The sequence below is a fragment of the Suillus subalutaceus genome (genome assembly GCF_016647625.1).
Source record: "Suillus subalutaceus strain FC151 chromosome Unknown DFJ58scaffold_29, whole genome shotgun sequence".
In the NCBI taxonomy this organism is placed as follows: Eukaryota; Fungi; Basidiomycota; class Agaricomycetes; order Boletales; family Suillaceae; genus Suillus; species Suillus subalutaceus.
The window spans coordinates 1-12,936 of NW_024540278.1; the positions used below are offsets into that span (position 1 = coordinate 1).

At 46.6% G+C, this 12,936-nt stretch overlaps 3 protein-coding genes across 3 annotated transcripts; all 3 read left to right on the top strand.

The window, feature by feature from the left end:
- Positions 1-451: 451 nt before the first annotated feature.
- On the top strand, positions 452-751 carry DFJ58DRAFT_725673 (uncharacterized protein; the record flags this gene model as incomplete). The annotated part of the gene is made up of 1 exon (XM_041385269.1): positions 452-751. The coding sequence occupies one exon, from the start codon at positions 452-454 to the stop codon at positions 749-751; it is 300 nt and encodes a 99-aa protein (XP_041246016.1).
- A 5,692-nt stretch (positions 752-6,443) lies between these two features.
- DFJ58DRAFT_657424 (uncharacterized protein) lies at positions 6,444-7,172 on the top strand (the record flags this gene model as incomplete). Its single annotated transcript, XM_041381977.1, has 3 exons — positions 6,444-6,677; positions 6,727-6,884; positions 6,941-7,172. The coding sequence occupies 3 exons, from the start codon at positions 6,444-6,446 to the stop codon at positions 7,170-7,172; spliced, it is 624 nt and encodes a 207-aa protein (XP_041246017.1).
- Positions 7,173-8,378: 1,206 nt separating this feature from the next.
- On the top strand, positions 8,379-8,549 carry DFJ58DRAFT_657420 (uncharacterized protein; the record flags this gene model as incomplete). Its single annotated transcript, XM_041381976.1, has 1 exon — positions 8,379-8,549. A coding segment is annotated over one exon (171 nt), but the record flags the coding sequence as incomplete, so codon positions are not given.
- Positions 8,550-12,936: the final 4,387 nt, after the last annotated feature.

Below are 12,936 nucleotides of genomic sequence, written 5' to 3' on the forward strand. Positions count from 1 at the left end.
ATAACTGAAGTCGGGAGTCAAGGGGATTGCCATAAGGGGATAGACACTGATTTAAGGTTCTGGGTTCGGGGATGGATACAGATGATATCCGGAGATCTGGATATGAAGGTATGGATCCGGATAACGGATAAGGCATCTGAATATCGGATGTACGAAGGTGCACGGATCTAGACCAATAGTGGACTGGAAGTCTGGGGGCATGGATAAGGGTATGGAGGTCCAGATGCATGTCCGCAAGGCGTGGGAATGTTATTGGATGTAGGTCCGGAACATGGGAGTATTGATATGTGGAAGTACGGGGGTGCATGGATGAGGATATGCGGATGTGTGCATGTGCAAGGGTGCAGGGATCCAGACAGATAGAGGATAAGAGGTCTGGAGGCTTGGACAGGGGGTATGGAGGTCCGGATGTGCGTCCGGAAGGCGCAGGAATATCATGGGATATAGGTCCATGGCACGGGATATGACACCTTTCCCGAATGAGGACATTATCAGAGCCATGACTGAATGTGGCCTTCTCAACACAGGATCCATGGAGCAGATTATTCAGTTTGCCCGGGACCATGATAAGGCGCTTAATGTCAAACGCACATCACTTGTCGTTATTTCTACTTCGCCCTTTCGGATGGAATACCTCGATGGTCCATCATCTCTTCCTTCATTCTGGTTTAAATTATCAGGTATTGATGAGGAGGAAAAGAATTTCAAGGGATCCAAGAAATGCAAGAGACCCTCAAGCAAAGTTGTTTGAAAGTTCTTCCTCTAGAAAACTACAGGTAGGCTCGTACTTTGCATATTCCTTATTTTTTCTAACTCGAACTTTTGCCTCTAGTGCTTATGATTTTTTCTATTATGCTATCACCTATCCCATTTTTCGACTCTACCATTTCAATTTTCGACATCTCGTGCCCAAATTCTCACATTTTTCACTTCTGTCTTCCTCCACTCTCCAAAAATCAGTCTTAACCCATAAAAAATGGACCCTCACCTCGATTCTGATCTTTATGTGTATTTATATCACCATCTCGCTCATGTCTCGATTTGAATGCCTGTTTCTGGTCTGTATTTTGTTGTTCAAGCTTCATACCTATATATATATCCCACAACGCAGGCTTCCGTCTCTGTTCAATTTGATATGAGTTACCTGTTCTGTAATTTGATTTTTTGGTTGTCCGTTAACTCATCCGAAATTTCTAAGTCTTGCAAGAATTTATTAAGCTTAAGTGTCTCTGACATTAAGGAAAGGGGCTTAAGCACCAGTCAATTAGTGTATCCACATGAAATTTTTGAAGATGAGTCCATAGCTGAATGCTATGATAGACTTGTAAATTCCCTCTATGATTTAAGCCCTGCTGATAGTACAAACTGTGAAAAGCCTTTCCCTTCAGCAGAGCTTGATTTTACTGAAGATTCTGATAGTGAATCAGACATTATACTTACAGGGGACTCAGGATGCAATTTTCCCGAGGATAACCCTATATTTACTACTATGATGACAGTAGGAGCGGCTAGAATGAACTTAGTAGCAGATACGGTTACACCGACATTCTCGAGTCGCTGGAGTATGCGGTTGATAACCTCACAATGCTCCCATATGAAGCGATGTATGCCCGTGTTTAGCGCTATGGTTTCATATGAGCCGTCAGCTCTTTGATACCGCATTTTAACTGATTTGACGGGCACATCATCAATAAATGGCGACATAAACTCTGGAATTTCATCCTGCAGAATGAACGCGGTATCACATTGGTATACTTGTACCGCATTAGTGTGACCTTGCAGAAATGTTGTCAACTGGTGCGGACCCAACAGCATTCCCAAGGAAGTGAGATAACTTCTCCAAGGGTTGCGGGCGGGATAGGGATATTTCGTTGAGACCAAGGAATGTGGGGGATGGTAGGGATTTTGTACGGCAGGAAATATGTTTCATTGAGACGGCCGCGCTCGGTCGCATCCCATGCAAATGCTAATTCATGAACCCAAACGAGCCAGTGTATAAGCTGCAACTCGTCGGGCCACAACCAATTAGCAGGGTCTAAGTCCAACTTGTCCACTCATTCTTGGGTGAAGTGGACGCCTGGAACAAAATCAGGCGGGTGGGTTGGCAGTGTAGGCATGCCGGCCAAAGGGTCGTCGGGTTACCATCGTGTTATTCTATATTCTGGGGGCATAGAAGTTTGTACCGTGTGGACTTTCTTAGCGACTGGCTTGTAAACCAGCGCACATCGGGTCTTGTCGAAGGAATATACACTGTTAAATGCGTCGACGGACGTGCGGTCAATAACTGAGCGGGTAGAGACGAGATGGGTATATTGTGCTGTGAATAGCACAGTGGAAAACAAGTCATGTTTGCTCCATAAGAGCATGTGATGCGTGGATGGCACAAGACGATAGTTAGAACCAGGAAGTAATGTATTAGGACGTGAAATAAGAGAGAGGGGTGGGTGTGTATGAGTCCATTTGTCTCCTCACGGTATAAGCGGATCATCGATCATCAAAAACCCTTCTTGCAATCGCTAGGAGGCAGGTGCAACCCTTTTTCGCATTCGGGACATCTCTTTACCCAGCGATTGGTAGGAAAGCGGATTACCTTCCCTGAGTTCGGGTCAGTCAGAGTGATGTCTTGTTCCCCGTTGGGCAAATCCTCTGTGCAACAGCTGGTGAGCGTGAAGAATGGGCGACCTAGCAAGATCTCGAAGTTAGCAGTTGGAACAACTTGGACCTGGAACAGCATTTCTCCCATGCCAATGTCTAGTGGAAGATTCTCTATGACACCAAGCATCTCGTCGGTAGAGGTATTGACTGATTCCATGACCAGCTTATGGTCGGATCTTAATGGAATGCCACCAAGCAACTGCCAAACAGATCGCGGCATTACTATGCACTCGGTGCCCTGGTCAAGGACACAGGAAAGGACCCGGCCATGACTCATAACCGCTCTGATACATCGCAGTGACTCGACATGTTCAGCAACAATGTGACTGTCGTCGCTCCTTTGCAAACAACCATTGTACTTCCTCAGGAAATTGTGTGTTTCAGGTTGGCTGCTCAGCTCATTCACTGATACCAACCCGACAGTAACACGCTTGGTGGTAGTCATTTCCTTGCAAACATCGGTGGATACTGCGATCAACTTCCGCATGGGTATGCTGATGCTGAAGTCTAGCATCCAGTTGATCACCTTCTTGTCAGCTTCCTTATCTTCTAGCGGGTGGGTATACCTAAACTGCGTAGAGGAGGGATTAGCGGTAGGTGGATCATAGGATGAAGAAGAGGTTGCGGGTGGCGATGATGAGGATGAAGTACTAGGTGCGGATGATGAGCTTGCTGGCGTCACCACTACAGTACCCTTGTTAGGTGCGCTGGCGGTCTTCGATCCAGATGCCTTAACCTGCGGAGATGCGACTTCCTCTACTACGTCAGTAGTCTTAGAAGATGGTCCTGGTTTTGGGCGTTGTGGAACATTAATGCCTTCAAACTGTATGTTCTTACCCTTGTCCTTGTGGTTAGTGCGATTCGCTTTACCGCTGCAAATGCATTGCAGGCTCAGGTCGCTTCTCTTTCTAGGCAGACTAATTCTTCATCGTTGGAATCGTCATCCTCTACACTGGCGCATGTGTGCATGAATGCGCAAGGCTCGATATCAAGAGTCGCTTGAGTAGTTGGCTCAGCGCGACAATACATCAACCCTAATGCTGTCAAGTTAGAACCTGTAATGGGTCCATCACGCAGGAATCTGTCTATGTGCTCCTTGAAATTCCCATCAGAGTCTTCCAGGGATGTTGCTACCATCAGGCATAACAATCCTCTTTTCCAGCGTGATGTGGATCTTGCCCTCACTGGCATATGGGTTGTGTAAGGCACAGCAGTTCATGTAGTGATCTCCTCCACAGAAATGACATACATTGTTGGAGAGAGGTCGCGTCTGGCTATACTCCCGCTTTACCACAGTTCCGGTGGCAGATTGCTGAGGTGCGGTTTGCTGGTTAGTTGTGGGTGCGACAGGAGGTGAAACAGCGACTGCCGTAGGCGCGATACTTCATAGCAAGAATATCACTGTGTCGTATACTTCTTCCAAGGTGTATGGGTTGTCAGGATGATGGTCGACTAGCTTGATCTCTAACCTTTGCTTGATGGCGGTATTGGTCGTGGAATGGATACCTTCTAAAAAGTAGTGACCAAGTTCGAGTTCCGCTATCCTACTATTGTCTAGGAGGTATTGTGAAATGTGAAGGAACTTGCGGTAGAACTGTCCGAGTTCTTCCTTCGAGCAGATCAGTTTGCGGACTTGTTCTCTGCAAAGGTTTTCCAAATCAGTGCGCGCATAGCGATGATTGCCTTCGCATCCTGGGTACATAGCCTTGATGGCTTTGACAAACTTATCCCAATCTTTACCTTTCGCAGTGGGTCTTGATGCCCATGTTTCAGATTCGTCTACAGGCATGTATTGGATCACAGCCTTGATGCGCTGCTCAGCAGTAAGTCCTGCATTGTCAGCTAGCAGTTCCACATCTTCAAAGAATGGTATGAGACGCGTTGGTGTGCCATTGAACTTTGGTGCAGCGTCGGTTCCTCTAAGAGGCATCTTGAATGATGTGGAAGACATGATGGCAGGTTGGACGGGTTGAGCGGGTTGAGCGGGTTGAGCGGGTTGAGTGGGTTGAGCGGGTTGTATGACTGGAGGAAGGGCGGTAGTAAATGGTGCTGTTGAGGAGGATGCGGTATGAATTGTGGGGTCAGGTATGGATGGAGGGAGAGTGCTTAGTCGCTTTGCGGAGACAGGATAGAGCTAGGTATGAAGGAGGCGGGTATGAAAAGGTTCTGCCTTTTAGGTGACTCATCGCGAGATAGAGTAGAGGGGGTAAGTGATGATGCGGTGGAGGGAGTGTCTACAGTAATGAATGGAACTCGAGGGAGTGGAAGGTAATGTGATGTTAATTGTCCAAGGGGTTCTTCTTCTTATTTGGGATCTGGTGAGTTGGGAGTGAGGTGGCGGATAACAGTAGCATCTGAAGATGAGCGGGATCACAAGTCGAATGCAGCGTGCTCAACTTCTTCATTGGTGGTTTCTATTACTGAGTAGAAAAAATCTTCTTGCAAAATGTCGCCAAGGTCACGAGGTTTTCGGGTCCCGGTAGGTCTAGGTGGTATGCCTTCCAGCTTCAAATGGCCCCCTTGCGGTGGGCTCCAGTTGTGAAAGAGAAATAGCGACTTGGCTGTTAGAAACTAGCGCTACTTATCCAAATAGGCACGAGTGTAGTGTTTGACCCAAGAGGACTGCTATTGAAGCAATTCCCTACTAATATGCAAGGAAAGCGATAGCGCGAAGGGATAAAAACCTATAGCAACCTAAGACCAAAAACTGATGAGTAGCGCTATAGTGATCAGCGACAAGTGAGTTCCGACAGAGAAACGTGCATATAAGTGAGATGCGCTATGCAAGTTGTTTTATGCGATAGCGCTATGCGACGTCCGACTAGCGACAGCGAGAAGAAATCAAAGGGAGCGAGAGTGAGAAGTAAGATAAGACAGTGCAAGTAAAATGCCTGAAAGCGACTAGATTGTAGCACAACTACCGATAGCGATCCTGACGTTGTGAAAGCCAAACTTAAGAGGGAACTTTAGCAACACACACTTTTAAGCAAGTCAAGCAACACACGATCAGAGAGATTGGCAAGAGTGGAATTGATTCCACCAAGACTAAGATATAGCGACTAAAGTGACTCTGACACCAGCAAAGGTCCTGGGAAGGGAAGTACTGTACTGTATGTGCGATGGGTCATTTTATCATACTGTGTAAGGGTTTGGAATTGCGTAGGCGAGTATAGTAGCGACACTGGCAAGGGCACGATGTAGCAACAGGTAATAAAACATGCAGCACTGCGGAACACGAGGATACATGTAGTAAGACCTGCGACTGATGAGTAGCGACATTTAAGGACAAATAACACACCAGCGGAGGTAGGTGGACATAGGCAGGACATGGGAGGACGGAATACCTAGGCATCAGACCGGGTAGCACACTATGGGAGAAAAGTGATTCCAAAGCAGATAGCTTGGGAGTTGATAGTGCTGGTGACTAGCGCTTTACTCTTTTCCTCTAGGCAAGGCAAAATATGCCTATGACACTCATATGCGCCCAGTGCTGGTATGATTGTCACACCGGGGAGCGTCGTATCCATGTTTGTCGGGGCAGGGCTCATAACCTCTCGAGGTTATGACATGAGGTAGTAGGTGAGTTATTAAGTGAGGTAATATTTCCAGTCTCTTGTTCACTAATTCATTCTGCTCTCACAGACTCATCTATATACTATGTGCCGCTAATACTAAGTAGCCGAGTCCATATGTACTAATGTACGCTTATTAAGAAGTCCGTGTACCATATTACTAATGTTTGGCTCTTGTTTGATTACTAACTACAGTGACTGCACTCGGACTTGTACATGTCCGGCACATCACAACAGTTCCCACTTCCTCTCCCACCAAGTGGGCTGCCCATTGGATATGGTTGGGAAGAACGCGATATGTCAGTATTATCGACGACTACTGCATTCAACACCAGGATGGATATTAGGTGGGACATGTTCCTTGGTCAGCTTTGCTCTGTCGTCTGTGGGCAGGCCAGTGGTGCGGTGCTCCAGCATTGTCACATTTCAAGGGATTCAGAGCCACAACTTGTAATTTTACAAACCATTTGAGCCGCCCTGAGGCAGACGTGAGACCTAGTGGTTCAGCCTGAAGGCCCATAATTGGATCCTTTTGCAGGCCAAAAGTCTTCCTCGGCATGAACTGCATGATGGCCTGCTCATGTGTAGCAACCATAACCTCTTTTTCAATGCTTATGATTTCTTCATATGTTTCTTCCCCGATGTGAGATTGATTTTGTCTTGCATTACTATTGGGCCAAGTATTGACAGCACTTGGGGAACAAATTTGCCAGTTTGTATTTGTCATTGAACTACTCCGGTGATCCTGCTATTCAGCAATCCCACAGCAAAGCTATTGCCCTTGACATCAGGGATCAGCACGCGCCCTTCCCTTCCCTTCCCTGTTCATCATTCATGAGATGTCATGCCATCATGGAGGGCATGCCAGATGGAGGGCATGAGCTGGAGTGGCATGGCAGAGGAGAACATGTCTCTTCTATTGGCGTACAAGATTGTCAACCTTGAGGGGTGGAGCTCAGCTCAGGTTCTGTTTGGGCACCCATGAAGGTAGCTGTTACCGGCGAGTGTATTTCCATTCTGTGTAGCTCCTATTGACCCTAGGAATGTGGGTGTGGTTTCTTTTGTAGTTTCTTTCCCAGCCTGGCTTCAGTGTGCGACCCCAACAAGTGTTCTGGTTCCAACAAACCTGTCACTGCACTATTGGAAAATCCCTTCTCTGTCGACCCAACATATAGTGGTGTATTGCGTGACTGATGGAGTAATGATCCTAGTAATAACACCACCACAAGTCTGTTTCCAAAACAGCATCTAAATCAGAGTGCAATCCACCTCCACCCTTTTCTTCAGTCAGAGCACTTTGGACACTATGACTCTTCTATGTCCACTATAAATAGGTAATCCTCAATCCAATCGAGACTGGGCATGAATGTGTGGGCAGTCATCTATTCACCAGACTGTGATCTGGATCAGCACATTTCCAATGTCTTGGCCCTTGCAATATCACCAGATGGCTACATCCTCGCAAGTGCATCATGTGACCATACAGCACGATTGTGGAACCTCGACAATGGACAACCCATCAATTCACCCCTCTGGCATGCAGAATCAGTTGACTCCATATCGTTTCGGAAGATGGAAAGCTACTAGCCACTGGTTGCTTCGACAGAAATGCCTACACATGGGATGTTGCTGCGATTGTCGAAAAAGCTGGTCACAACAACCTTCTTTTGGATTCAAAGGTGAGTACTCATATATCATTTCATATCATTAAAGAACTGAACATTCTCTGCCAGGCCAACAGGTCAGCACTCCATGTACGTGACACCTTCATTAGAGATCTTGCTGTGCTCAATGTATTTACTCTAGGCTGCTGCTACACGAACTCCGGTCTCAGACGGATCGACTTTTGCATACGTCAATCCATTCAGAGGATACTGTGAGTGGATTTGTTCTTGCATATCAGGATTCCTGAAGCATTTCATATGATATCACCTTCTTTGTTCTCCCATTCAAGCTACTGATACAATGTTCACAGGGATAGATAATCCTAATGATCCGTTCAACGATGGTGCATGGCCTAACTCATGGACGCTATCACTGAATAAAAGTTAGGTCTGAGGCACAAATAAAGTTAATGGGTAAGGCTAACCGGCATTGTGTGGCCTTCTATGAGAGTCTAACATTTATGAGTTTCTAGTGTAAATATTTGTTCTTGAGCCGTTTATTTCACCTGCTCTATTCAAGAGACATCCGGAAGCCATTGATGAATGGTCACTAAGCACACCAATGGCTGCAGACACCCCCTATGGTGGATTGAACCAGATTGAGGAGCATTGCAAGTCGTTCATCGTGAGTTCATCACTATTTTGTATGAGATGTTAATCAAATCAATTAGTGCAGACCGAGCAGGACATTGCAGAAATTGTCGGCACTGGGTTGAATTGGATATGTTTTCCCATACCCATGAGGATCTTGAAGTGATCCCTCCAGGCTTAAATGATCATAAAGGCGTTAGGCATAGAGACAAAGCCAGGAATTCAATCAGCGAAACAGAAAGTTCAGCTCCGGTGTTATAAGTTGAATTTGCAGTTCAAGCCAAACAAGTCCATTGTAAGTCTTCAATAATTTGTTTGCTGTCACATACTGAACTGTCCTTGCAGGACATAGATCTTTTGAACCAAAATTACTCTCTTATTCATGCTGGCAAGCTGCCACAACAACCCGACACCGACTTTGAATGGAATGGATGGACTGAGCTTTTCGTCTTGCTGTTCGACAGCTACTGTAAGTGTCCCAACCTTTATTTACAGGACTTTTGGGAAGAAGTGTTATTTGTTGGTGTAGATGAGGAGAGCAAGGGATACTGGGTATTTTGGCCGGGAAAACGAAGGGTATCTATTGAAAGAAATGTTAGCTTCTTCCCTATCACCATAAACACTCAGGACGATGTAGTGGATGAGGAGGAGTCCAGGGAAACAGCTCCAAAGAGCAATACCCAGAGTAACATCCAGCACGTCCTACCACCCCCAGTACCGACTCCGCAAACACCACCCCAAATCCCCAAAATGCCACCTCAGAGTACACGAGCCTTGCCACCACCGGAAACACCAAAGGCAACAAGAATACGCCACCTGGACGGCTACTACAAAGCTTTGAATGACGGAAAGGTAGTGGCATCAGCAATGGAGGACGAACCAAAAGACAGTCAATCAAATTCTTACACACATTATGCCATAGCCACAGCAGAACGAGAACCAAGGCTAAAGGAAGCGTTAAATGGTCCAGATGCCGAAGAATGGCAAAACGCAATAGACTATGAGATAGGTCAATTGGAGAAACTAGGCACCTGGGAGAAAGTGGACCCACCATGAGGAGCAAACATCATCCCATGCCATTTCGTACTGGCAACCAAATGAGGACTGGATGGAGAAAATATCAAGTTAAGAGCACACCTAGTAGCAAATGGTCAGCACCAAGAGCACGGACTTGACTATACCGAAACATTTGCACCCACCTCAAATATGTCGGCAATAAGAGTCGTCCTAACAATGGCAGTGCATCAAGACTGAGAAATCCATCAAGTTAACATCAAAAGCGCTTACCTCAATGCCACGCTTAGAGATGATATATACATGAGACCCCCACCTGGGTATCTCAAGCCAGGAGAGGAAGGAAAGATCTTGAAGTTATTGCGCAGCCTCTATGGGCTAAAGCAAGCCGGATTTGAATGGTCCGAAGAACTGGAAAGGTTCTTCATGGATGCGGGATTTAACCGCTCGAAGGTAGACAGGGCCGTTTACTTTCGACGCGCAGAGGACAAACATACAGTCATAACTGTATCAGTCGATGATATGGCCGTAACGTCAAAATACCTGAAACATATAATCAGCTTCAAGGAAGAACTGAGAAAACGATTCAAAATAACAGACTCAGGAGAGCTCACCTGGTTGCTAGGACTCAAGGTAGAGAGAAACAAAAAGGAGAAAACAATAACACTGTCCCAAGAAGCATACATCAAGACGGTTACAGAACGGTTCCATCTCAAAGAAGCCAAACCAGTCCAGACGCCAGTGGAAACAGGTACAAGCCTAGGAGAAGATCATCCGACAGGCACCCAATCTAAAATATCCGAAAATGTACCATACCAGAGAGCAGTTGGCTCCCTAATGTATGCAGCAACGAGCACGCGGTAGGGAATGTACACTGGGAGGCAGCTAAACGCGCCATTCATTATCTAAAAGGAACAAAAGAAATGAAACTCACCTTGGGCAAGATGGACAAGAACCTCGAAGCATTTGTGGACGCGGATTGGGCAAGCCAACCCCACAGACACTCAGTGTCTGGGTATGTGGTCATGCTGCACGGTTCACCTGTAGCATGGAGCACTAGGAAACAAACATTAATCGCCCTATCAACGGCAGAAGCAGAATACATAGCACTCACCTCAGTAGCGCGAGAGATACTATATCTCAAATCGCTTATCAGCGAGTTGTATAAACCGCTAGAAGGACCTATCCCCACCTACTGTGATAACCAGGGAGCTATCATGTTAGCATCCAATAACAAGTTTCATGCAAGCACCAAACATATAGACCTCTGATACCACTATATCCACGAACTCATCCAAAACGGCATCCTACAACTCCAGTATTGTCCCACGGCCATCTTCACAAAGGTGCTACCTGGACCAACCTTGCAGAAATTGAGAGCTGGATTGAGTTTAGAGTAACGGTGCTCGAGGGGGAGTGTTGTGACGTGCCAGACATGTACAAGTCCGAGTGCAGTCACTGTAGTTAGTAAGCAAACAAGAGCCAAACATTAGTAATACAGTGGAACGGGGTGACCCAAGACAGACAGACAGACAGACAGACAGACAGACAGAACTGCTATGATGGTGATGGATGAGCTCTCTACATGTGTGTGGCATGCTACCTAAGGCCTCCAGAAGGCTCCAAAACCTCTAAGACCCCTGCCACCACCGTCCCTGCAGACCCAGACCTCGCACTGACTCTGTCCCCACTAACACAACGGTACACGGACTCATTAATAAGTAGTGCTGCCATGGTCCAGTTCAGTCTGGTTCAGTGAGGGGTGAGCAAGAACCACAAACCGAACCTGCGTCCGGTCCAGGGCATATTGTTGAACACAGAACCGGACCAACAAGAACAGTTCAGAATGGTCGCGTCCGGTTCTCTCAAGGTTCGAACGTGAACCAGACCAAAACATAGATCATATTTGCGAAAATAAGATGTACAGTGAAATTCTATACATCTGGAAGGAGCTCTGACAGTTTAGCCAATGCAGCTGACTCCGCTGAAACATGACCATACTTGTATGCTGCCTTCAGGAGTTGTAGCGCAGAAAAGGTGGATGGCGCCAGTGAATTACGACGGATGGTAGATGTGATGCCCCCGCTAGAGAATGCTTGCTCAGATGGAACTGCCCTCCCCGGAATGGCAAGATAATCGTGCACAATCTGAGCAAGTGTCGGATACTGCAATGAAAGAACCTAAGTGGCTCTCGCTGCAAGTTCAAAGGGGTGTGGAGACCGCTAGTGCGATGCTGAAATGCTGTAGAACTAGTTAGCGTTAACGAATGTTATGCAATAATGATCGAGACGAGTGCGAGACGATAAACGATGGATATAGCGATGCGATTTAGATAACGAGTGCGAGACTGAGACTGGGAGACTGGTATGATTGCCTGTGGTAGTGAGTGTACATGGGCTACTTTTATACTTCGAAATACTAAGGGTTGGGTATAGCTATGCTGAATCGATTATGTGACAACGAGCGCTGAAGGGAGTGGTGTCGCTCCTGACAGGGTAGAGTAGACAGAAAGGAAAGAGAGTACAAAAGGACTGAGCGAGTACGAATATAAACGGGTATGGTATTAACGAAATGACGAGAGTTGCATAGTGGTTTTGACAGATTCGGAAGCGGTGAACTGAGAGTGAGGTGAGAGTGACAAGAATGGAGAGCTGAGGGTCGATAATCATGAGGCGCTGATGGAGAGTTGAGGTCCGTGCTGACTGAGGCTGGCAATGCACTGATGGTGGTTAAGGTAAGCATTGAAACAGCTATTTCCGGCATCAAACGATTGGTAATCCTTACACATTGTAGAATGGAAATATCACCGACTCACATGAGGTTCGGAACCGTTCAGAACCATTCAGAACTGATGGAGAACCATCCCAGGCAACACAGACCGAGAACCATACTTTGGTTCGGTCAGGTTCAATGGTGTCGCAGTGGACCGGACTTTCTAGAACCAGACCGTTGGTCAGGTTTGAACCACGGTTCTGGACCGGACCACAGCAGCACTATTAATAAGCATACATTAGTACATACAGACTCGGCTACTTAGTATTAGCGGCACATAGTATATAGATGAGTCTGCGAGAGCAGAACAAATTAGTGAACAGGAGACTGGAAATATTACCTCGCTTAATATCTCACCTACTACCCTCGCGTCATAACCTCAAGAGGAACGTAGACAGTGACAAAACTAAGTAAAAGCGGTGTAAACCGCACTCAGCCGCTATCCAAAGGAAGGATGAGCGAACAACTGAGGGAAAAATACATGACAAGGGTCCATTATATGATAGGAACAAGCTCGCTAAGGTACCATGAGGCTCACTTAAGAAATCCCTAACCTCTCCACTATTACGTGTACACCCGAGCACCTCCGGCGCGCACTCAAGCACGTGCACGCCAAGTGCGCGCACAGCAATGTGAAAGTGCGCTTAAGCGCGATGAGGTGCGTTGAA